The sequence below is a fragment of the Chelon labrosus genome (assembly GCF_963514085.1).
Source record: "Chelon labrosus genome assembly, chromosome: 4".
Taxonomy (NCBI): domain Eukaryota; kingdom Metazoa; phylum Chordata; class Actinopteri; order Mugiliformes; family Mugilidae; genus Chelon; species Chelon labrosus.
Genome location: NC_140340.1, coordinates 15,043,852 through 15,069,625, shown reverse-complemented (window position 1 = coordinate 15,069,625; position 25,774 = coordinate 15,043,852). Strand labels below are relative to the sequence as shown.

Genomic DNA, 25,774 nt, shown 5'->3' with positions numbered 1-25,774 from the left:
TATGTTTGCATTATTGGATTTTATTAGGACTAACAAAAATATTCTGTCAAAGAAAGATCAAAATAGTGTTGGTGTACAATGGCTGGCAACGTATCAGAGATGATCACAAACACATTTATGATCACTGTAATAAAATACTTACTGGTATATTCTGGTAAAGAATTCTTTTTAATTGTAGACAGTTTGTATGCGTTGGTGCACTTTAAGAGATGTGTTTTGTGCAAAGGAAGAAAGTACCATGTAATTTCTAACACCCACTTCTCCACTGTGCTGTAGGACCATTTCACAAACAGATACCGTGCTTCCTCACTGATGCAGTGACAATGACACAGCGCCAATCTGTGAACCAGATTACATCAAAATGCTCTGAAATGGTTTTATCAAGTCAAGCTGCTTCACAGTTTTTATTAATGAGACAGAAAAGAAAAACATTACCTAAGTACTATGTACCTGCAGTATACCAAATGAGCATGGTAAGGTATACCGTGCAGTGTGTAAAATGATGGAAATGACAATGTTAATTATTATTTTTTTAAATATAATATAGAAAAGTATAAACTCTTTGTAAACACACTGAATGGAAATAGTAGAGGTTGGCATTTCTGTTATTATTCCATTTTGTTATTTATAAGGATTTTGTCATAAAATATAGCAATTAAAGTGTGACATCTATGATATGCTGGAAGAAAGACAAAAAAAAGACGCAATCACAAAAGCGTCAAAAGGTAATGATATCCTCTGTTAGATTTCTGACATATTGTAATTCAATCAGAAACAAAAACATATTATGCTGTACTTTTATAGCTTACGATTTTTTGTTCAACACTGTGTGAAAATTGTCTCAGATGATATCAGTCTGTAGTGTTTCCATATTAAACTATTAGATATTAAGTTTATTTAGTCTAATGGTATGATATAATTGGACCCAAGAAGTAGTAGCTCAACCCCCCCCCCCCAAAAAAAGACCAACACATAACTGCCTGACGGTACACGCCTTCACATCATGAAGATGACGACAGTACAAAGCTGTCATGCACACCCTCGTGAATATAATAAAACACATTAGTGACGTTAGTTAAGACTCTTTACAGAATTAAGACTCTCAGTTTTATCTTATTATAATAACCAATTATGTACTTATCAAGTCACAGAGACTGTGACGGCAAGTGTTGTATGTCCTTGATTAGATTTTTTTTTTTGTTCCTACACACTTGCATTAAAGAAATAGTGTGAAGACAGCTGAGCAAACTCTTCACACATCAGAAAATAGGTTCTTCTGCTCTACAAAATCTGTCACATTTTATTGTTCTTTATCACGGAGGCCATGTTTTTACAAGAACAGATTGATAGATGACTGCAAAGAAGTATAAAAAATGGTGTCCCAGTTCATATTGGAAAAGGATGAACTGAAATAATCCCAATTCACAAGCACCAACCACATTTCACCGCTATGACATTTTTCCATTTTCTCCATTTCTCACACTTCTGCTCAGCCAGCTTTCTGCCGCCTGGCCCTTACAGACCTGCAGCTTAATGGTCATGGAACCCGGGCATGGGAAAGGGCCTGGCAAAACCTTCAACACGGTGGCGCAGGGATGCGATGCGAGCCATCGTCTCCGGGTCCTGCAGAAGGAAGTTCTTGAAGTCCTGGAGCTTTGCTGCAGACGACAACAGGAAAAAGGCTTAGCTTTTTATTTTGAACTTCCTTTGTTTTATCACCACTGAACATATCCTCTCCTGTCATCCAGCAATTTAATATAACATACACTATAGACAAAAAACAACAAAAAAACACCAACATGTTTTTGGCAACCATTGAGCTAGGCATTAACCTGCTTCCCTTCTCACAGTAAGGTTACCTGTCTTTTTCTTGACATCTATAGCAATCTTGAAACCCTCATCCAAGAACTCGACAACTTGAACAAAGTCGGCCTCTTTGAACTGTCTGGAGGTCAAGGCTGGAGCACCTGGCACAGAGAACAACACACATCATACACCCATACAGTATCGACTGTAAATTTCCTTTTTTGCTGTTACAGTTTAAGTGTATGTACTTCTTGTTCTTGAGTTTTTTTCTTCCCAACAGCCATATGGTCTTATTAAAAAAAAATCTGGTGCTTCTTGAAATTTCAGTAATTAATCTGCACAGACTCGAGATGTGTCAAACTTCCACAGATGCTGACGAGTCACTAAGGTGTAGTCTAGAAGAGAAGGTGCGGCACATTGTACTACAAATCTTGCCTTAAGATAATGCTAATATGTGGCAGAGTGGTTATGGAGCTCTTGAACTTCCTGGAAGATTATTAAAGAGCCAAACAAGTTTAATTAATCATGAATTGCTCAGTGCTTGTGGCTTAATTGGAGGCTGACTCATTTCCATATGCAGCTACAGGATGAAAAAAGATTAAGTGGAGAAGATTTTAGGTGCAAAGAAAATTTGACAAAAGAAACTTCCCTTTGCATTAAATGTGGAACATCAAATGATGAACATGTGATCAACATATGAGGTGGAGCGACGGTTTCTTTTGTGATTTAAAAGTTTTCTAATAAACAAATCAGCACAATTTTGTAGTTTTTGTCACGTTGTTTCTGACCAAATTTTTACGACATATGACAACCCCTTGTGTGTGAGTCCAGCTGAACACGGTATAATGTGAAGCTGCTCCTTACCTAGCCGGAGGCCACCAGGAGTCAGGGCGCTCTTGTCCCCGGGGCAGGTATTCTTATTGGCAGTGATTGACGCCAGCTCCAGCACCCGTTCAGCCCGGGCACCGTCAATGCCCTTAGGCCTCAGGTCCACCAGGACCAGGTGGTTGTCGGTCCCGCCTGGAACATTCAGGATTGTTAGTAAAAACTTCTGAAGAAGAGAAAAGTCTAAGGCTTTGTAGACACACTTCACTTCTAAGCATATGAACTCTTCTCGTCCTCAATTGGGTGAGACACGATTTTGCAGCTTCGAAACGTAAAACAGCATCCAGCTGAGTCTTGCCAGTAACCCTCCACAATTCTCACCTCTGTCATGCATTTTTGATTTATATTCATCTGTTACAATATATGTTATTTTATTCTGCCATGAAATAAGCAAAAGATGATTTAGCTTTTTGTGCCAGTGAAGTGTGAAGGTGACAAATGGGCAGTTTGTTGGGCAATGGGCATTTTTTGAATCCCTATTAGCTTCCACTTCAGCAGCAGCTAGCCTTCAGTTCTCAAACTCAATCGCATATAATATAAATATCACCATTCTAGACCAAATAAACCAAATAATCTAAGATGTTTTAAGTGCAGTCATATAGTAGATGTATTTTGATGCATTTCTGAAAGGTTAATTCTCTAATTTGTATGAAAACGATTTCTCTCACAGTGCTCTGTAAATAAATGAATAGTATTGTAATTTGTATTCGTTTGGATGTACCTTTTGTACATATTCATTAACTTACACTCTTCAGTTCTTTTGCCACAGCATCTACAATGGGATTAAAAAAGCAGAGTATGTATACTCAGCAGTGTAAGCGCAAGGAAGGTTTGTATTTTTATTTGTTATGTATTAACTTAAGGCTATACATCAAAAAAAAAAAAGAAAAAAAAAAAGCTGAGACCAGCGTATTAAATGCACTACAAGATTCGAGAATTTGCTCACCACCACAAAGTGACCAGTTTCATCTGATTTTATTTCCTTGACTGACAAGGCAGCTACACTGACATTAGCCCTTTTGCACATCATGAATTTAAATCCATTTCATGTTTTTTTACCCGCTGCGCAATTTGCATTTTGCGACAGGACATTTCACATGAGTTTTCAGTGTTTGCTGAGTCAGTGTCTTCCTGGGAAGAAAAAGACAGAATGCTTAAATAAAGACAGATTACCTGATACAAGGGTGTAACCTTTGCTAAGAAGAGAGGAAGCCATAGCCTTGGAGTTCTTTAGTACCTGGGCGACGTACTCCTTGAACATGGGAGACTGTGCCTGGACACGTTTGCAAAAACAATAGACAAAGTGTTTAAAAAAAAAAGGATTGTGAGATATCAAGACAGACAGAAACGCTTTATAATATAAAGGCATCACATTTGAATTAAAGTTTTAAGGTAACTCAAACATCTATTTTGTATTAAATAATTTCCATTGTTAACTGATCAAATACTCTAACGTGGAAAAAACAGCTGTAATAATTTTTTGGTTTGGAATTTTTGGTCTGCAGAAATTTCCCTGTAATTGTGCAGGTGAGAGACATAACATTAAATTCCAAAAGCCGATAAACTCAGCATCAAGATCCATCAAGAGAAGGATCAGATGCCTACAGAAGCTGAATTCTTGAGTCAAGTTGCACCAAAGCATCTCAGCTTTAAGATCCTGTTGAAGTATAAACTTTTTATTAAGAAATAAGACACTGTGTGTTGTGCTGACCTGTCTGAGTGCCACAGCTACACCAGCAATGGCATGATTATGGGGTCCTCCCTGCAGGGAGGGAAAAACTGCAAAGTTGACCTTGTCCTCGAGGTCGTACATAATTTCCTTTCCCTTCTTGTCCACTGAGCGAACACCCTTTCTATAGAAGATGAGGCCAGCCCTGGACAGAACAGAATAATTTACTGACAAAGCATTTTTACTTTTATTTTTCTATAAAACCCAAACAAGATTTCAAGCTTGGTAATTGTGTTTGTGCCCACCGACTGTCCTTACCTGGCTCCTCGAAGGGACTTGTGTGTGGTAGAGGTGACCAGGTCAGCATGTTCGAAGGGGGAGGGGACAGCTTGGGCTGCCACCAGGCCGCTGATGTGAGCCATATCCGCTAGCATGTAGGCCTTAACGTCGGTGCAGAGCTGAGAGGAGAACGGGTTGAAAGACAGAACAATTGCAAAAGTTCAGATAGATGTTTATATACACTGAGCATATTTACAGCCGATCACCGATGGTAGGAAGCGCTACTCAATCAATATCAATCATTAATCACAGGGTCTCTGTCTGGAGCCGCTTCAAAAGAATTACTTATTTTGGCTAATTTATGTGCACAGAGTTTGGTTCCAATAAGGCGAGAAAATTTTAGTTTTTCTGAACCTAGATAGTTGACTGAAAGTAACACATAAAAGCAAAACAAATAGTGAAATAAATATATATATTCTTTATAAATTAAGAAAAAAGTAAAACATGCACAAAACAACATGTTTTAAAATAAATTTAATTATAGTGAAGCCGCAAAAATTCCAGTGGGCTATAGAAGGAACAAAAACTGTTGTATCTATTTACTCCTTTAAATACGAGTCAGCTGAAAAAGAACGAAAAGAGTCTTTATTAAAACGAAAAACAGTCTTTTCGTCTACAATGTGACCTTGCCACACTGAAAGTTGCTCGTGAGTGGAAAAGCGGCTTTTGTTGTCCTGCCCGAAAAATGAGCATCTGACCGCTTTGAGGGGCGGCCGTCTTCAATAGGAAGAGGTTCATCTGTAATAATGCTAAGCTGCTGACACCTGCATACAGAGCATGCAAGGAACCAGTTCGTGGTACTTCCCATAGGGCTGGAGGGCCACTACGTTCAGCTGCTACAATCCAGAGGCCTGGACATCACAAAGCAGACCACGTCTATTTTGGTTGTGCACCAGAAAATTCTCTCTCATTCCTCACTTCAGTATCAGTAAATTACCGTGAGGCAGTGAAAACATTTGTTCAGATGATGGTACGACGTTAAAATACAAAATCTGAACATAAGTTAAAATATTTTCCATACACCCCAGATTAATTTAGTAGAATTTCTAGCTCCACTTTTCAGTCATGAGTGTTGTGGCACTTCAGAAGACAAACGTTAAAAAGAGAGCAGATGTCATGGCGTCTCATCTGGACTCCCCTCTTTATCTCAGTTCACTCTTTCATGAAGTCTTGGGGTTTATCTTCTATATTCTAAGACAAATCAGCATTTAGCACTGCAGCTTTCTCAATGTAGTTTCATCAGATCCATGAAACTCATCCATCGCTTCATTTCCTACTAATCTCTGCTTTATAAAATCAGCACTCAGCAATCAGCACTCAGTCCCATATGTCCTGCTCTGCCCATCTCCTGGAATACATTGTGAAAATGTGCACTGCCCAACTATTTAGAAACTTGACTGTATTTATGTATGCATTACTGCTGATTTAGGCAGGGCTTCCAGAAAGTGTTTTAGTTAATGTAACTTTAAACTACACTCTGAAACTTGCCTCAGCCCATGTCATCAGTGACCCTACTGTGCATTTTATTTGACCATACTCGCTATATGTGGAAACTTTAAATAAGAAGTACAACGTCTTGGCACTGGTACAATTATAAATTCCCCCCCACGGTTAAGATTTGATAACTAACTCTACATCTGTTGGCAGTACCTATCTCCTCAAGGGGAAGATATTTCAAATGAGAGCGGTGTAATTACACTCTTCGGCAGTCTTCGGAGGCCTGAAACATTATAGCGCAATTCAATAAATCCTCGCTGTCTCTTGCCAGCATATATCGAAAAAGGCACAAACAATAAATAGCTCGCTAACATGCAAATGACTCACTGGCGAACGATCAGAGCAGTAAACAATCTTTTTAGTGCTCCAATTAATATGCATTATCATGACAATCTCCCTTCCTCTCATATCTAAGCTGGATCAGCACATGTTTATTAGATTAAAAGGCACAGGAAAGGGGGTAAAGAACACAAGAGGGTGATGTACTGCAGCTGATGAATGCCAATGGTGAAACAAATTTCAGATTAAAAAAAAAAAAAGAAGAAGAGGTTTGCTCCCATCAAGGTAGCAAACCACTGAAAATCTGGAGAGGAGCCTGCCCGGCAGATTCTGCCATAAAACAGTGAAGAGTTCCACAGAGACATGCCGGGGGAAAAATATGGCCCCTCTTCAGACCTAGTGGCAAAGTAGTAATGGTGCTTAATAAAAACACAGCTCTGTAATGGTGGGACACTCCATCTGATGGTTCTAGCTAAAGTGGAGCTCTGCAACAAAGGGGAGCAGTCATGGAGTGAATGAAGTGAATCAGCGGGTGGGTATAACAAAACAGATAAAGGGGCCTCTTGTGCACTGTCAAAGAGAGCAGTGAAGTGTGTGGTTAAAAGTTGCTACTGTGTACATGTGACTGAATACGAGTTGAGTAGGCATCAGAGGAAGAAAGCATCTGTGAGTAAAGTGTGTAATGACCCTAAAATTGGGTTTGTGGTTGGAAATGTTGAAAGCGAATTCTCTGCATTTAAAGCAGATGAGTATCTTATGTGGGGAATGGAAATTAGTAAAGATATTGATTGAAGAAATGTTGGCTAGGCCTGACCTATCAAGTAAAGGAAGCAGGTGTGTTTGGCATTTCAGTGAAAAAGGTGGACGGAGTTTTGAATAACCTTCCTAGAGCAGGATGAAAGGTGGAGAAAATGGGAGGAAAAACACAAAAAACTGAGTGAAAGATGAGGTGAACGTAGGTTAAGTTTTGAATACAAAGAGAGTTCTCCATGCACCTTCTTGATGCGGGCGTAGTCAATGAGGCGGGCGTAGGCGCTGGTGCCAGCTATGATGAGCTTGGGACGGAACAGCTTGGCCGTCAACTCCATCTGGTCATAGTCTATGAGTCCTGTTGCAGTCTGCAGAGAGGGAGACAGATTGAAGAGAGACAGAAGCAGCAGAGAGTGAGAAAAAAAAAGAATAATGAGGACGTGGAGGAGGAATATGAGAATATTAGAGTGAGAGGGTGAGGAGAAAAAAGAAACATAAGAGGATGAAAAAAAATGTCAGATATCTGAAAGATCAAGAGCAAACATTTCAACATGGAAGAGAAGACATTTTTTCCCCATTTGAAGTTCATTTGGAGTACTTTGGCTACCTTAAAAAGAGCAAGGAATTTATCTTAGGGAGACATTTAGATGTATCGCGTCATGGAGGAAGATGGAGCAATTGCAGTAATGCACCCCTACTTATCCTAATTCAACCTAATTCAACCTTTTAGGGATCTTCTCAACTGGTGCAATGAGGCTGAACAGACAGGTTGGTTTCAAGACTTTTCAGGATCTTTCACTGAACACGGTAATTTAAGAAATAAGTAAGACTCTCCGTTTTTCAGTGGATGTGGTGCAGGGTCACATGAGATGGAGTGAGGCTGGACCAGTCAAACGACTAGCGCGTCTGGTGCCTCAATCTACAGTTGTGCCCCTCTAGAATTTGCAGTCCACTTCAGCAGTAAAATACAGAGTATCAGATCAGATCTGCGTCAGTTCCAGCGTATGAATTTTAACTAGCCCAGAACCGTTGTTTCTACGTGAGGAAGCACTAGAGAAGTTTGTCCTGGTTGATGCCAAGATGAAGAAAAGTTATTTCCCAATTAAAACCAGCAACCTGCTTTTTCGATCCCATCACCACATCCTTTTTTAAATCAATTTGTGTTTTCTTTAGATGAAGATGTTTTTTTTGTTATTACTGTATTGATCCCACAAGGGGAAATTATCTCTCTGCATTTTGACCCATCCAGTCGTTCACAGTAGTGTGAACAGTCGGAGCAGTGGGCTGCAGCCTATCAGGACCGCGCCCGGGGAGCAATTTGGGGGTTAGATGCTTGCTCAGGTCGAACCTGGGACCCCCCGGTCCCAAGCTGCACCTCTAACCACTACTCCACAACTCCTTCTTAATATTGTAAACTATTCTTTTCAGACCGGTGTTTTCCTCACCACTTTTAAGACTGCTAGGGTTAAACCTCTTCTGAAGAGAAGCAATTTAGATCCTACACTTCCTAATGACTACAGACCAGTATCCAATCTGCCATTTTTAAGCAAAATTTTAGAGAAACTTCTTTTTAATGAGTTAAATGATTTTATGAATAGCCACAATATGTGTGAACGATATCAAATGGAATTTCGGGCAAACCACATCACTGAGACGGAATTGGTCAAGGTTTTAAATGACCTCAGGTCCAATATGGATATGTGACAACTATCTGTATTGGTCCTGCTTGATCTTACTGCTGCCTTTGATGCAGTGGATCACTCAATTCTTTTAGATAGACTTCACAATCTGATTGGCATATCTGGTAGTGTTTTTAATTTTAATCTTATCTTAGTGACAGAGACTTATGTAACCTTGGAAGAATGTTCTTCAAGAAGCTATAAAATAGACTGTGGTGTCCCTCAAGGTTTTATTTTAGGCCCAACACCTTTTAATCTTTACATGCTACCACTTGGTAACATTATCAGGAGGCATGGCATAAATTTCCATAGTTATGCAGACGATACACAGCTTTATATTGCCGTGTCTCTTGATGACTCTGGGCCAATTGATGCCCTTTTTAACTGTATTTTAGATATCAAGTCATGGATGGCAACAAACTTTTTACAGCTCAACCAGGACAAAACTGAAGTCTTAATTATTGGTTCTGAAAATCTTTATACAAAACTTCAAACACTGGTATTAAGATCCTGCCAGCAAGTGAACAACCTCTGTGTTACTGTATCTTCGATTCAGATCTTAGTTTTGAGCCACACAAACACATAACAAAAACTGAATTTTATCATCTTAAAAACATTGCCAGGATATGGCCATTTCTCTCTCAAGCCAATACAGAGACACTGATGCATGCTTTTATTACCTTCAGGATTGACAACTGCAATGCCCTACTTTCTGGTCTTTCCAAGAAAAATATTTTACACATGGTCTTAGTCCAAGCTATTTATCAGATTTGCTCTTATCATATGAACCTCCTAGAACCCTCAGGTCTTCTGGTAGTGGTCACCCAAAGTCAGAACAAAAACCCACGGTGAGGCAGCCTTTTATCACCACGGTCCCCATCTGTGGAACAGCCTACCTGAAGACCTAAGGGCTGCAGAAAATGTTGATATCTTTAAACGCAAACTCAAGTCCTACCTTTTCAGTCTGGCTTTTTCCAGGTGGGATTGCTGTATAACTACACTTTGTGCTACATTTTGTTTATGTGATAAGTGCTATACAAACAAAGTCTGATTGATTGATTGATAGTCCTCCTCTGAGTAACCGAAAAGAGAGACAGTGAAAGACAGCAGGAAGAGGAGGAAAAACAAAATGAGCGACAGAAAAGATGAGGAATAAGGGAGATGCAGACAAGAAAAAGAAGAGAGAAAAGGAGGAGGGAAAGCTTTATTTGGACAACCTGATAATCTCCCATCTCCAGAGCACATCTATGGATGCCCCCTCACTCCATCAACTTGCTCATTGTGGAGACAGAGCCAGTGGTGCTGGCCAGCCTGTCGATTTCCCATTATCTCTCTCGCGGAGGGGTCTTGCCTGCCCATACATCAGCAGGTCCGGACATGTACACTCTCATGGCCATCCATCAGCCACTACCAACACTACTGCACAGCTATGCCCCCAGAAATAAAATACTTTACACTAAATATATGGTGGACTGATCATATCTATAGGTTAACTTGATATATTACTTGTCAGATCAGAGGGAACCTAAATGTACAGATCTCCATGCAAGTGGAAAACAGCTCTTTGTTTATAGTAGTATACCAGTATGACTGAATACTTGCAGCCCAAGTTTAGTGACCATACATCAACTAAAACGCCTCTTTCAGAAAGCATCTTCCAACAAGACTGCAGGGTTTAAGCTTTCTTCCCTTCTACCTACACTGCATTGTGTTACCCTGTAGGGGCAGGGAAACAATCTGGATGTCCTAAAAGGAAATAAGAGCATTGCCACTACATTTTTCAGTTATTTTCTGTTATTTTATCAACTATCTATGTTTGAAATTAGTTGCTCGTGCTCATTGAATATTTCTTATAATTTCTTCTCTGTCTTACTTTGTCATTATTATTCAAATAATCAATGTGTCGTTATTGCAGGTCTTCACATTTGACAATAGTTTATGGAGTATTGTAAACAGAACTCAGACTTTGTGCCGTTTTCTCTGGCTATTGTTTATTCTAATTCAGTTTGCAGGGACAACTCTTAAAACCTCACGAGGAACATACTGTGACTTAACATGATGGTAAAAATACATGTGTATACATTAGTATTTTAAAATACTATATAACCTGCAACACATTTTTACCTTACACTTTGCCTTTAATGGGCATATTTGCATTGACTTTGAGGAATCTGCGCAAAAAGCTGTAGGTATCTGTACTTACATTTAGTTTGTAGGGCATGGACTCAAAATAGATCGAGGTTGAAGAGATCCTCTTCACATCAGACATGTAGCCATGAGTGAGACTGGGGTGACAAAAAGAAAGATACAAACATCAGTTTGCGCATTTTGCAAACAACTCTATTTATGAAGAAATATGTTTTCTCTGTAAACAAACATGTAGGGAAAGGAAAAAAAAAAAAAACGGAAATATGCATGACATTGATTTGTCAAGTCTTGCAAGCGACACTTGTTTTGACCAACAAAGAAACTGGGGCAGCTTTGAAAAGTGTGAGGATAAGAGGGAAAGGTGACAGGATGGAGAATAATAAGAAAGTAGCAGCGACTACTGACTGTCCTCCATCAGGAAGGTCCAGGCCCATGATACGGTCGTGGGGGTTGAGAACGGCGGTGTAGGCCGCAAAGTTAGCAGGAGAACCAGAGTACGGCTGGACATTGACGCCCCACAGGGCTGGGTCCAGGTCAAAGGCATCCAAGGCTCGCTTCTGACACAGCAGCTCAATTTGGTCAACCACTTCTGCTCCACCATAATACCTGAAGGAAGGGGTGGTATAAAAGGAATAACTGTCTTTATGAAGAAAAACAGATGCGTCATTCTGCATATAAGATAATTATTTAAATTAAGACCCAGAGTGAAGCAGCAATAACCCTGGAAGCAGTGGAATAAAGCTGTGCTATAAATAACAGTGGAATATGCTGGTATGGAGAAGTTATCATGTAACTGAACTTGCACGCCCAGACTTGTTCCGAGTTTCTCACCATAAAGGCCTGGTCGTTTTTTTAGACTGCTAAATGCTCCACTCTGTTTATCAGATAGTTGCTATTTGTATATGGGCGGTTTCTCTATTCAAACTATTGGTGAACACCCAGCAAAAAGGAAAAAGAAAGGGATGAGATCTTAAGGGTGCTTAGCCCCAGTCAAATGTATTCATGCCTTGCCATGAATACATTACTTAAATACAACAAGTAAAATATCTCCAACCCTGTTGCTTGGGCTTCATGATCAGCATGCTGCTGTTTTTAGCATATATGGTATACTAGGAACGTGTTGTTATAAATATGTTCCGTTCAGAATGTCCACTGAAAAAAGTTTTGAGAGTGCTTCTGGAAAGAAAGGACAGCATACATGAAATGCAAGTCATTATTTTGTGATTTTCTCTTTGGCTGCGCAGTTATTGTTTTTCCACTTAACTTCACTCTCTGCCCATTTCCTCACCTGCTTCTTCCTGCTCTTATACAAGTTCTCTATCCTCTTTCTCTCCATGCTCCTCACTCCCTCTTTGCACTGACAATCAGACACTGACATAATGAATTCAACTAGAAAATAACAAATGGTCTGATGACAAATAAGGCAAATAAAATATTCTTACTCATTATCCTCCTGCCTCACACTTTGAGCTGCTATCCACAGGGTAAACAAAACAACCAACCCAATCCAAAAAAAACAAAACACACTAAAACTGAGCTAAAATAAAGACAACTTCTCTTGTTGGTTTAGTTGCCCTAGTTTCAGCTTCTGATTTTTGATGACTGAGAACCTTCACAGAATTTACCACCCAATAAAAGCCATAAATTGATCCATATTAAGTGCAATGGCTGAAATTGAATTCATTGTCATTATCAATTATCATTATCAGTGCTACTGTGCTTTATTGTGGATTTGCGAGGAGTATATTGGAATTTATTTTTCCATCACTTAAGTAACTGCCTTTATATTTGAAGGTGCTGCACTGGTAAGTACTGGCCGTCTAGTAGTAACATGTTCAGTGCCTCGTTAGCTCACTGTAAATTTACCCATTTAATGCGTGACCTTAGACATCACTGCCCCCCTGAGAGACTTGGTAGGAGACACCATTGGTTCTTAAGGTTCTTTTCCTTAGAAAGTCGTACTATGAGAGCAGTGAACTAAAACAGCAACATCTGCATCCAACACTGAGACTTTCTACAGAGCTTTGTAAAGTCAAAAAGGCAATAGATTTAGGGGGAAAAAACGATCAGTACAAGCAATGCCATTAAATGAATGGTTTTAAAAGTACAGATTAGGCTTATGTCAGCAAAGCTTTATAACTTTTGTCACAATCTGCATTGTGGGTGATAAAAACTTGTGACACTCTAGATCAACGCTGACCCAAAAAATCCTCAGCAGATCTGGGTCATCTCAGGTGAAAAATGCTCATCAAACATTTTCAGTGAAATTACAAATGAAGGAGCAACAGATGGCTACTGCACAAACCACTCATTCGATTAGATCATCCTTTTGTTTCATTACATTAAAGTAAAAAAAAAAAAAAAAAAAAAAAAAAAAAAGCAGCAGATGAGTGGGACGTGGGAGGGAGATTTATGGTAGTTTGTATTCCAGGTATCAAAGGCACCAAATAAGGATCATTTCAAAACATGTCAGCTCTCTGTTTGCTCCTGATAAATGTGAATTGTTGAGAGGAAATAACAGACAATCTGAAAACTGAAAATAGAAAAACACACAACCATCAGCCTGGTAGTAAATTCTTCCAATGTATGCCCTCGGGAATCTTCTTTGGCAAGGCAGAGGCTGTGGATTATTTGCTATGCGGCTAGAGTATACTATTACAGGGCCAGCTAGAGAACATTGTATAAATTAATGTGTGTGTGTTTATTTGTGTATGTCTGTCACAAATATCTTAAAGGAAAGAATATCAACGGCGTTAATAAGCTGGGGTGTGGCTGAATAAACACTCACCTTCTCCCTGGGTAGCCTTCAGAGTATTTGTTGTTCAGACAGGAGCCTTGAGCTTCCAGAGCTGCTCGGCTGCAGAAATTCTGTGTAGAGAACACACACAAGCAAACACACAGTCAGATCAATGGCATGAGTGGACAGAAGGGACAAGGACGGCAAATTAAAGTCTGTTAAGTGATAGTGAGAAATCCCCCTCCAGCTAGAGGCAATCATTACAGTATTGAACCTCTGGACTTCCATAGACTAACACTCTGCACTTCACAATGCTTATCGCCTCACTGCTGGAGGATACAAGATAATGTAATAAACTTTTCTGCACATGTTGAGATTCATTGGTGTGGCCTTTTTTAATCATTTTGCAATTTACTTTCCAAGAAATACAATTTTTTTGTGAGTCCAGTATGGTGAAAAAGATGTGTAATTATGCATTGAAAGTGTTTTCCTCATATCTTTTGAGAGCGCAGGAAGATGAACTCATTGGATGAACTCAATCATCATGTGACACGTTTATGCGGATTTCTGTAGATGCCTTCCTTGGACTTCTTATTATGGATTTACTGCATACATTAGATTTACTATTAACAGAGTGTTCTTTTGTTTTTTTAGCTGCAATACAAACCGGTCCATTGTTCTAGCTTTTTGAATGTTGTATTAAAGTGATCATTTGAAGTTGAAGGGGTCATCTTGAGCTATGGGAGACTGTATGCACACTGCTGTGTCACAATTTTCTGTCATTTCAACGACCAAATGATCCAAAAAAATAATAGGCCACTGTAGAAACATGTATTAAAAGGGCATGTTAATACAGAGCCAATAACATTTTAGTGCAGTATCTCCGCCCTGTCCTACTCCATAGGTTACACTGTAAACTGACATGACCCTCCCCAGAAATTTCCGTAAAAGCAATAGTTCATCTTCTACAGAGTAAAACTTAATACAGATGTCTCCGTGTAGGCTAGGGCAAAGGCTCTGTGTAGATGTGTTGCAGAAGTATAAATCAAGCTTTACTCTTACTGCCCACTGTATGATATACAATAGGACAATACAAATAAACTTCTACTTAACTGTAACAGATAACTGGTCAGTAACCAGGTCTGACACAAACCACACACACACAAATACAGCCTCCACTCTCTCCCTCGGTGGGGTGGAGCTGGTGGTGTGTGGATATGCTAATGCTTCACCTGGGAGCCAAGAGGAGATCAAGGGAGATAACGGCTCCAGTAAAAGCTTTCTGCTGCGTCCGTCTGTCATGCCGATGACTGTGCATACATTAGAAAAGGAAATGAATTTGCTTCTCAGTGTCTCAAAGTGTGTGTGCGTGAAGGTGTGTACGTGTGGGCAGGGTGGACACATGCCGGAAAATGTATGTCTTTTCATTCAAGGGAAGTCTGCCTGAGCTGTACTGAGTTGTTCCATGCAGTGACTTGGGGAGGAGGCAGAATGAAGATATCAGCTTTATCTCACACTAGAGCGGTCAGGCTTTGTGTCGAGAGGGGGCTGACATACTCCACTGAGCAACTACTGTGGCGAAGGAGAAATGGGAGGAGAGAGAAAGAACAGCAGCAGATAAAACCTTGTCTTCACTTTAGAACAGCAACAATTTCCTTTACAAGTCAACCTAACCATGGAAGGAAAACAAATAATCACCCAAAAATAACTGAGCTACTCTCGATTACAATGAGTATAATTCACTATGAGCGTTGTAACTACTTAATAAGCCAAGTTTTCAGGATTTGCAATGGAATGTGCACAGTTGTGGGTGAATAATGAATGGACAGCAACGTTGATATGTGTTTGTTCTTCTCAGAGTTCATGACTTCAGTTTTATCATTTGTATGTTTGATACAGAAGGTCACAGTTTTGCAAGTCTAGCAGGCTACTGGATGCATTAAAACCCTTCATATTTACTGCTATGAAACATTAATTCTTTAAATTTGTAAAGATTTTGTAGTGTAGGAATTTTAAATGCAACACCCCTGTCATTAGATTCACTGGATATGCCATATATACTCTATTTATCTACAACAGCCTTAATAAACCACTAATGGAGGACTTTGGTCACTAATTACTACAAAGACACCCACAATGCTAGAAAGTCTGCACATTCATCAATTTTGCCAAAGCATTAATCAGAGGTTTTGACGTGTTCTCAACTACCTGCACTGCCAACATGCAGGGAAGGTGCTGCCAGCTCGTGCACTGAATAAGTGCTTACATTAACAGTCTTTTCTTAAAAATGAGCCAACTCAATCAATAGAAAAAAAATCACACCGGATGGGCTTTTATATTCTACTAAAGGCCGAATGAATGGTTTATTTCCACCTTCTAACTCCATTCCAACATTTTTCATGCACTGGGTAAATGACTGTGTCAGTCCTTAATGGCCAATCAAAATGCTTAAAGGACTGCATGCGTTAGTCTACCCAGGCTATATAGTAATCATTTGGCCTTTAATATTTCTACTTTTACAACAAAAGGCACTGAGTAAGCCGGCACTTTTATACATTTGCAAACGTGAGTGCCAAGTTGTAATGGCATCCAGTGTAGGTTTATAATCATGTATTATCTATAACCGCTAAAGGGTTACGGAGACTACAGTGCAATCCAGCTGGCACAGGGGCGAGAGGCAGGATACACCCTGGACAGTCCATCACAGGGTTATTATAGCTTACAAACACTCACATGTGTATTTACTGCCAGTTTAGAGCACTGGATGTCTTTGGATTGTGTGAGGAAGCCAGAGAAGTGCCTTAAAGCAGGAAGGCACTGGTTTTGAACATATTGGGGTCTTTCTGTGTGGAGTTTGCAAGTTTCTCCTTGTGCCTGTGTGGGTTTACTACAGGTGGTTCAGCTTCCTCCCACAGTCGTGTTAAGTTTGGTTTATTATCAGGCCTGAGAATTATTTATATCGTTCCCCTTCTGTTTAGATTATTCCTCCAATCTCTCTCCACAATAAAGTGCTCAGTGAAGTAAATATGCACAAGAAAGCATCAATTATAATTCTTAAAGGTGTAGTACCTCCGATGCGATGAGCTCCAAACCACGGCACTGCCTGTCCTTCTCCTTCTGCAGCAGATCCCACATCTCTGGGTCATCCTGAGCCAGGCTTTCCTGACCTGTCCATGGACGATCTTCATCCAGTGGACGAGTAGCGGCGTGGGACTGCTGGCCGCGTATGCTGAGACGAACGGGGGCCCGCTGGCACAGTGGCTAAGGGCAGAAACAGGGTTTGGGGTGTACGATGAGATATCGCAGTTATTGTAGACGTACTTTCTAAAAAATGGGTCATTGCAGTAAAATGGGCCATGGATCATGAGGACTGCCACAAGCTGCCAAAGTCTGGGGAGAAGAATCTTGGAGTTATATTATCTATGAGATGAAAGTAGTTGGGGGCATTTCAAGAAACCAGAACATACAGAGCATATTTGATCATGTTAAAGCGACACTCTGATTTGCCCTAAATAAATAAGGAGGTCCTTTCCACCACTCTGTTCCTCTTTCACTCTAATATGTAGCCTGGTATAATTAGAAGTTGGCGTGTTTGCATGATATCAATAATCTGTATGGTTGTTCAATTATGCCTCAATCAGCACTTCTACAAACTGAGGGACCGACTTTTACAGCCCCAGTGTACCAGAAGAAGGCATGTAGAGAACAGATTCAGCACTTCCTGCTTATCTAATCTGGACTGGGGCTGGAGAGTTCTTCTTATTCTGCTGCTGCAGCTGCAAAGCCTGATCATGTGAGTGCAGAGTCCATGCAGTTTCCACTGGCTCTTTTTAAACTTGAATCCTATTTACTATATTTACTAGTTCTGGAGCCACTTTCCCTGCTCGGTATTACATATGGTCGATAAAGTGCTTGGACAATCAGCGACTCTTTGTTGGAGAAGAAAAAAAAAAAAAAAAAAAAAAAAAAAAAAAAGATTGTATTGCATATAAGAAGTGCTCAACTTCCCATTATAATTCTCAATCAAAAGGAAGAACTCGTGCTGTGCTGGAGCAAACTCTGAGGTTAAATAAAATACTCTACACAGGCTGATTGCACTGAGAACAAATTGGCTCCTTCCTGTCATTTAATCAACAAAATGATGATGACTCTGCGCAGAGATCAATCGCCCCACTACTAACCTACAGTTATCATCTGTACAGGTGTGCTGGGGTGTGAGGGACAGCCTCTCTTTAATAGCACCATTAAAAAGCAATTAACACAATGCTCAGGACTGGTAGAGGACTCACATACAAAAAGAATGCAATTACGCTTATTCCATGTGGTGTAAAAAACATTTGTGTACTTCATCTTTTCAAGTGGCTTTATTCCATCTGAAATTTAGCAAAGAACCCGTGTGTCATGTCCACCAGTTTTAAGAAAAAAAATTACAGAATAAAAGCTACACTAAATCTTTTCTGCAGTGTCGAAATGATCGGTAAAGATTAACTATTTATCTCAGAAGAGGCCTGAAGATAGTTAAATACTTCATTGTTCTTCAGTCCATCCTCTTCCTCTGCTCCCGGCGGTGTTAAAGGGAACAACGGTGATACACCAGGGGAAGCCGTCGGCACATTAATGACCGATTTCTAAGAGTACCCCGGCCTTATGTCAGTGGTGGCGGTGGTGATTTTAGAAAAATGAGAGAGCCCCCCCCGCCCCCCTCAGGGTGCTGGAAGAGATGCAGGTCTGGGGAGACAGGCTGAGCTGCCTCTGTCAACACATTCCTGGCTGAGAAATCACACGGGTCATTAAATCTTGACGGGAACTGTCCTTTGCTGTCTGCGTTGGGGCATGCCGAAGCAGAAAAACCCAACACAGGCTTCTGATAACTGCAAAACAAAGCCGCCTCTCCTTCCTCCGTGCTATCCTTTTCCCATCCTTCTGTCCCTATCCTGTCACCCTGCACAGCTAACCACGCTCAGCCCAAGTAACACATGTGTGGCATTTTTTTTATTGGTCCCTCTTGTCACCAGTATCACGTCAATGGCGTCCAAACGGGACAGCTCCAGGCTCAAATAAATAACACTGAGGTCAGCCTCTCTGCTCTCCTGCTTCATTTCTCAGGTCTGATCATTACGAGAAATTAATTAACAAACACAAAACCGATCCAAGAAAAGTGAGAGCCAAGATACAGGGACCAAACGTGTTACAAAAGGACTATTTTTAGGCGACAGATTACGCTGTCGTATGAAGGTGAACTTGATGAAAACTCTGCTGTGAGAAAAGGGGTGGGACAGGGCCATATCAACCCGAGCACGAAATAATGGCACAGATGCACTACATCTGTGTGACAATGATAAGGTAATTGTTGCCATTTTGCCTTTCCTGTCAAACATCTGTGCCCAAAGAACAATGGCAGAAAAGAGGGGAAGAAAGAAAATCATTTCATTAATCCCAGTTCGGTTTTATTTTTGCCCATTTCCTGAAGAAGCTCCCGAGGCGGGTCAATTTTACAGATGACTGCTGTCCATCAGTGGCTATAACAAACAACAATCAACCCCGTAACACAAGGAAAAACAGACAGGACTAGAGTGGAGAAACAGAGAAGGAGAAAAAAAAAACAGATATGTAAGGTAGCAGAGAAGAAGTGTCAACAGGGCAGGAGTATCCGTCTGTCTGACACGTAGTTGCCTCTTTCCCTGTCGCTGACTAATAGCAGGGCTGTCCGTTACAAATTGCCCTGTGATTCACTCTAGATGACACGAGACTGAGAATGCTGGATGGGGTGAAGAGGCGTAAAAGGACGGAGGCACAGTCCAAGGCGACTCCACTCTATTCAGGTCAAGGGATTGTCAGGGTGACAATCAGAGACTTAAGCGATGCCAGCCACAAAGCCAATCTTCAGGAGGTGTAGGCGGCAGGGAGACATATTTATGCTGTAATCCTTCCACAACGCTTCTTATAGTGGAAGAAAAAAAAAAAAAAAAAAAGGTGACGAAAGAGCTCGATACTAGGCCCTGGTGCTTTAGATCCATGCTGTGGACGGTACTGCTGACATTGTTGGGATCAAGCCTGGTTCACAGTCTGTTATTGTTTGGGTTAACTTAAACTAATTTGGAACAGCTAAATAGGTCATAAAACTTATTTATTTCTGAGAATGAACAGGTAAGCGTTTATTGTCTGGAAAAACTCACTAATCTGCTCTACAAACATGCATGTGTTTTAGTTGGATATGAAAGACTGCAGTTAGGACTTGTGCGAGTTACACGCAGCACTAGTGTGAGGTCTTTTGTGATCTGCATTTAAGCAGACACGTCTAAACGTTTCCAGCTACACTGTCGGCGAGTAAGAGCTGACGTTAAGTTACCATTTGTTTTTATTTTTTAAATTAACTCGTCAAACATAGACATTGCTTGTTTGAAAAAAGCGTTATATGTGGCACTGAGGAAGTTGAATCCAGCTCAACTTTGATATGTAGTGCATCAAGCCTGTCCATAGTCAAGTGTTGGTTATCAGTTTGTCACTTGTTGCTTTCCAACACTAGTGTGAATACAGTGTCAGAGAAGCTCCAAGCAAGTTTTAATCACTGGTGTGCAAAATCAAAGTCATGAATCACTGCTGACAAGCTTGCATCTGCTCTCCTTGTTGTAAATAAATGTAACTAAATACAAAAATATAAAGAATGCCTCGGCTTATGTTGGTTTCTGCCAAAAACTATAAAAGTATAAAAGCAATACATTTGGATTTTAGCGTTCTGTGGGGGATGCGTAAAAGCCAGACAGCTACAAAACGAAAAACGTACGTACATGTTGGGTAATACTCAACACAACAATAACACTGTTATGGATGATGTTGGTATAAACGAAGACAAAAATGTTGCCTTTCTTGAGAACAACTTAAAGGGGAACTACTGTTTTTTTACAACCTGCACCTTATTTCTAGCATAAAATACAATCGTTTACTCACCCATAAAAGTTTTGTGTTATTTGAAGTCCTTCAGGAGATAATCAGATCAGCATATATCCATTTAGCGGGAGTGCCTGGGGCATCGATACGCAGCCTCTAAATAACGCATTATCCGCCGCAAAACTCGTTCATTTTGCCAATATTTTGTTATGATATGCTCGTGATATTGAGTCCAGAGTTACCTGTTATCATCATCCGGGGTCTGTAGATTGACCTACAGACCCCGGATGATGTCTTCTGACCTGGACGATGTCATCTCTGAGCGTCACGCGCACCCTTGACGGTCGGCTCGTTTACCTGTAATTTGCTATTTTTTTGCAACATGGCTGAATATTTTTCTGATTCCGAGGTTGTGGACGAACCATAGCAGTAGCAAATTACTAATTATTAATGAGTTATTTAGAGGCTGCGTCTCGATGCCCCAGGCACTCCCGCTAAATGGATGTATATACGCTGATCTAATTATCTCCTGAAGGACTTCAAATAACACAAAACTTTTATGGGTGAGTAAACGATTGTATTTTATGCTAGAAATAAGGTGCAGGTTGTAAAAAACAGTAGTTCCCCTTTAACCTCTGATGAATGTATTTATTTATGAGTGGAAACCGGAAAAGCGGTCTCCAGCGGATGTAGTTAGCGGACCAATCACAGCCAATGCCGCTGCGTTGCTGCTGCGTTGCTGCTGCGTTGCTGTTGCATCGCCTCGACGCGCGTCGAGGATTTTTGGGAGGTGCACGTCTGGCCCTTGCGTAGGACGTACGGGGGTCCGCAAGGACGTAATAGGTCCGTACGCCCCCTCGCGCTGTGTCAACGCGGAAGCATAACTTGGGCTTAAGACAATTATAAATCTAAACTCAAAGGTTCTTTAAAAGGCGATCTTCAACCCTACATAAACCAAATATAATCTGTGTAAGTCAAACATTATCTGAACTACAACCACGATATTAAATTACTAAGAAAACGTCTTACAGAAATTAGAAAAATAAATAAATTCTTCCATTAGTAAAATATAACTTTGGTCTCTCAAACAGGGTGGAAGGTTTTGATACTCAGATTAGAGACTATTTTGTATTCTCTAAGAACCCGAGTTCAACAGCGACAAGACACGAGACCACAGAGAGACTGAAATCTATCTGTCACATATACAGATCCTGTGAGGACACCACATGTCTTGGCTACTAGAAGATCTGTCTTGTGAGTACATTGGAAATGTGATGAAGATGCACGCTTAACCAATTAGCACCAATAGGAAAAGCATGCAAGCATGTGAATCTGTTTAATGGGAAAACTTTAAACACAGTGACAGCAGTGACTTCTAAAACTAGGTCTGAACACATGCCACAAGATTTTGGCTCAAAGTTGGCAAAGCCCAGTTGTCTCTGAGAAACTAAGCAAAATTGAAAGCAACTCAAAAATGGGTCACTCCAGTAAGTTGAAAATTAGGCTATTAATCAGGCAACGTTTTTACCAGCACCCCGACTCTTCAACCAATCAAACAGATAAAGAGACTGACTATAAATTGAAGTCAATGGACGTCAATTCTGACACGTAAAACAAATGCACTAAAGAGGTGCATAACCAGTTAATGAAATGTTTATTGGTTCCTTTGGGAAAAGTGTTGATTCAGCTTTGCTATGTGTTGCAAATATTAGAACAAAACGTTCATGACTGCGCCTGTTTTATTAAGATAATATCTCTCCAGTATGGAAAACTAGGATTAGATATTTATTGTAGTCACCCTATAGCAATAAATACTGGCCAAGATAATAAACAAGAAGCTGCTGACATAACTAAAACAATGGCAACTACTTCCCCAGTTGGACAATAATACACTCTTATCTGTGACATAAGTACAGTATCTCAAAGTCAGATCTTAGGAGGTGGTTAATATTTGCTTGGTGCTACTACAATACATTTCACCTGCACTTTGAACATTGTTGGGGGATAAAACCACTTATTTCTAGTTAATATATCATTGTCTGTTAACCTTCTTAGGGAATATCTGAGTAGAGTTATCAGGACTGAGGCTTTTAACTTGAGTTCACTCCTGTAAGTTCAAAAAAGCATGTACAATACTGATTAACTAAAATATTACAACACAAATGAATCAGCGGCAACATTAACAAAGTGTTTCATCAAGCTTCCACTGCTAAATTGTTAAAAACGGGTAGATACAGATAAAGTAAAACATGATAATTTAAGTTGTTTCGCTTTTTATTTTTCAAGCTTTACTGAAGATAGTGATTTGCAGCTGGGATACAAAGAAACAGGTTAAAAGCTATGTAATAAGTTAATACAGAGCTAAATTAAAAGACAAAATAGTGTTGGTCAGGAGTTCACCTCATACTGGAGACAGTTTTTGTACATGCAGATGTAGTTTTATGTCCTCAAAGTCCTCTCTCAAAAATGAGAGCAAAGACAATTAAACACCTATAATATGTTTAAAACTTTGGTACAACTTCACCTCCCAATTCATTTAACCTTAAGAGCGATTAAAGTTTAATTTGTCCCCATTTTCCTTGCCAGGTAGTAATTTATAATTTCATGAACCTTCTTGTGGAGAAACATGAGGTAGCACAAGGAAAGTAAAAGGAGACACACTTAACTGTACATTTATTATGCTTCTTCTTTGTTGAAAGTTATTTGTCATTTCAAACAGTATGTATGTGAAGATCCTGTCACAAAAGAGAAGATTGAATGTCTCTTCTCATGAGACACAAAAATCTCACAAAATGTATAATTTATATAAAGTACATTTTAACTGGGTAACATCCATGTATTATTTCACCTTGTTGGTTAATAATTACACTTTTGTTTTTGTTTTAAACCATGATCATTTCTACTATTTACTGGTGTAGTTTCTTGCTGTTTTCGTAACATGATGAAACCGAGCAGTCGCTGTTGCGTCAGTAACGTGGACACAGCTGTAGCTACCTATGGCACTGACACCTAGCCTGCTAGCTTATCCGCTAGCTAACAGGCGACTATATTTCAAAAACGCAATGTGAACACGACAGAGAAAACAGCTAGTCGTTTATTTCTGCAAACGTCCCCTCATTTCATGTCAACTGTACACCTTACACAAGCGAAGGTGGGTAACTGAAACCCTCGTGACTGCAAGTTAGTCCAGACCCACACTGACGTTAAGCTAGCTAACAGTTCAACCATGCACAAACGCCAGCCTATTACCCAACAAGAAAGCATGTCCATGACACAGAAGATGTTTTAAATGATAAAATTACCCGTGTGACTTGTCTCAAAGCGAAGGACAGCATGTTTCCAGCTGATGCAGGACAGGAGAAGAAGCAGCGCAGCAGGCGACACACCGCTGACAGACTCGAAAAGGCTGTTTGAAGTTGTTGGCAACTGCTGGTTACGCTGGTCCTGCCGAAGGGGTCGATGGGAATCGGAGTTCCTCTATGAGGAAATTACATAAACGTGTGCTGTGCCTACAAAAGCCATTGTGTCTATATTTGTCCTTCATTTATTTAGCATGTTCATTCACCTTCTTTAGCAATTTATTCCTGTTTTAATTTTTACAGATTCATTATTTTTCTTAAAAAAAACATGAATCACCTTTACATAAAGTATTAATCTAAATGTTAACCTTGCCTCTCGTCTTTTTATAGATGTAAATATTTCAAGAAAGCGTTTTGACGTCCTTGCTTGCTTGAAACATGCTGGAAGAACAAGTTTTAATTTAGGAGTGAAATAAATTGTTCATGGCCATGTATAAGTGGAAAATACTGTAGAGGATAAGGTGCATCTTTTTTGGCATGACCTCAGAGTCCTCTTAAGGCATGGAATTCAAGGAAGGACCAAAACTAAATAAATATTGGCTTTAATTGAGTTACAATACACACATTTCTGTTTTCATTTGCTTCTGTATTTACATTTTTATTAATTCACCTATTAAATTATTCCCAGTTTAATAATAATAATAAGCTGATACAGAGATCAGTATTCTCACAAAATGATCTGAGCTCAAGGTTTTAGTTGAGACTGTTTTGTTACAGTTAACATCTTGTATTAAAAAGATGCCCCACACTTTGTGCTGTTGTAAATTCAAACCTGCTGCTCCATTTCATTTATTCATTCATTCATTTTTAACCAAACCAAGTTATTTTTATTTAGAAAAAGCAACATGCCGAGCTGTCCACCACACAAAGATGATCCTCCATAATATGCTGGCTCTCTAATGGTGTCTATATTTAATAAATACAGAAATAAATGATTCAGTAAACGCCAAAAATTATGCCAAAAATATTTTTAGACATTAATAAATGTAATAAATGTCATGGTAGCCATTACTGTTGGCTTTGATGTTGATCAGTAGTTGACCCCATAACCATATCTGCATAACAGAGCAGAAATTGTAGCAAAAGGTAAAAACAAAAGACAAATATAAATACAGTAAATGCTTATGTTACGTTTTAAATTTAAACTATTACTAAATAAAATAGACCATCAAGGAGCTGTGGGGTAGTGGTTATAGGTGCAGCTTGGGACCAAGGGGTCCCAGGGTCGCCTCCCGCCGTGTCTATGAGCCCTGAGCAAGCATCTGACCTCCAATTTGCTGCCTGGGCAAATTATTCTCTAAATAAAAATAACTTGGTTTGGTTAAAAATGAATGAATGTATGAAATGGACCAGCAGGTTTGAATTTACAACAGCACAAAGTGCGGGACATCTTTTTAATACAAGATATTAACTGGAACAAAACAGTCTCAACTAAAGCCTTGAGCTCAGATCATTTTGTGAGAATACTGATCTCTGTATCAGCTCAAGAATTAACTCTAGAGATTAGTATTTCATCTCTAGGTGGTGCTGCCAAGTGATTATAATCAAGTGACTCCAGGTTTTATCAGCTTATGTATCAACTGATGTGTCAACTATGGTGTGCTGTCACTGTCCCTCAGAGAGATGCCAAATCAATACTTGTTTATTCAAATGTCAGAGTATAAAAGTGTCCGGACATCCAGGAGGAGGATCTGGATGGATCGATGGAAGACAGCATCAGCAGCACCGTTTTTTTAAC

The 25,774-nt window shown here is 39.8% G+C and overlaps 1 protein-coding gene across 1 annotated transcript; it reads right to left on the bottom strand.

The window, feature by feature from the left end:
• Positions 1-24,212, bottom strand: shmt2 (serine hydroxymethyltransferase 2 (mitochondrial)). Its single transcript, XM_084542426.1, has 12 exons — positions 23,980-24,212; positions 16,859-17,050; positions 13,841-13,920; positions 11,458-11,658; positions 11,108-11,189; positions 7,471-7,593; positions 4,679-4,818; positions 4,403-4,565; positions 3,865-3,964; positions 2,671-2,826; positions 1,860-1,967; positions 1-1,658 (listed from the first exon to the last, which is right to left on the bottom strand). The coding sequence occupies exons 1-12, from the start codon at positions 24,010-24,012 to the stop codon at positions 1,531-1,533; spliced, it is 1,506 nt and encodes a 501-aa protein (XP_084398552.1). The 5' UTR covers positions 24,013-24,212; the 3' UTR covers positions 1-1,530.
• Positions 24,213-25,774: the final 1,562 nt, after the last annotated feature.

Bases quoted from the DNA above. Each gene is read 5' to 3' on its own strand.
- shmt2 (XM_084542426.1), bottom strand. From the start codon at position 24,012: ATGCTGTCCTTCGCTTTGAGACAAGTCACACGG. The intron at 17,051-23,979 runs GTAATTTTATCA...TTCTGCCCTTAG, and splicing joins CTTTGAGACAAGTCACACGG to CCACTGTGCCAGCGGGCCCC. The intron at 7,594-11,107 runs GTAAGTACAGAT...CCCTCTCTGCAG, and splicing joins CCATGCCCTACAAACTAAAT to ACTGCAACAGGACTCATAGA.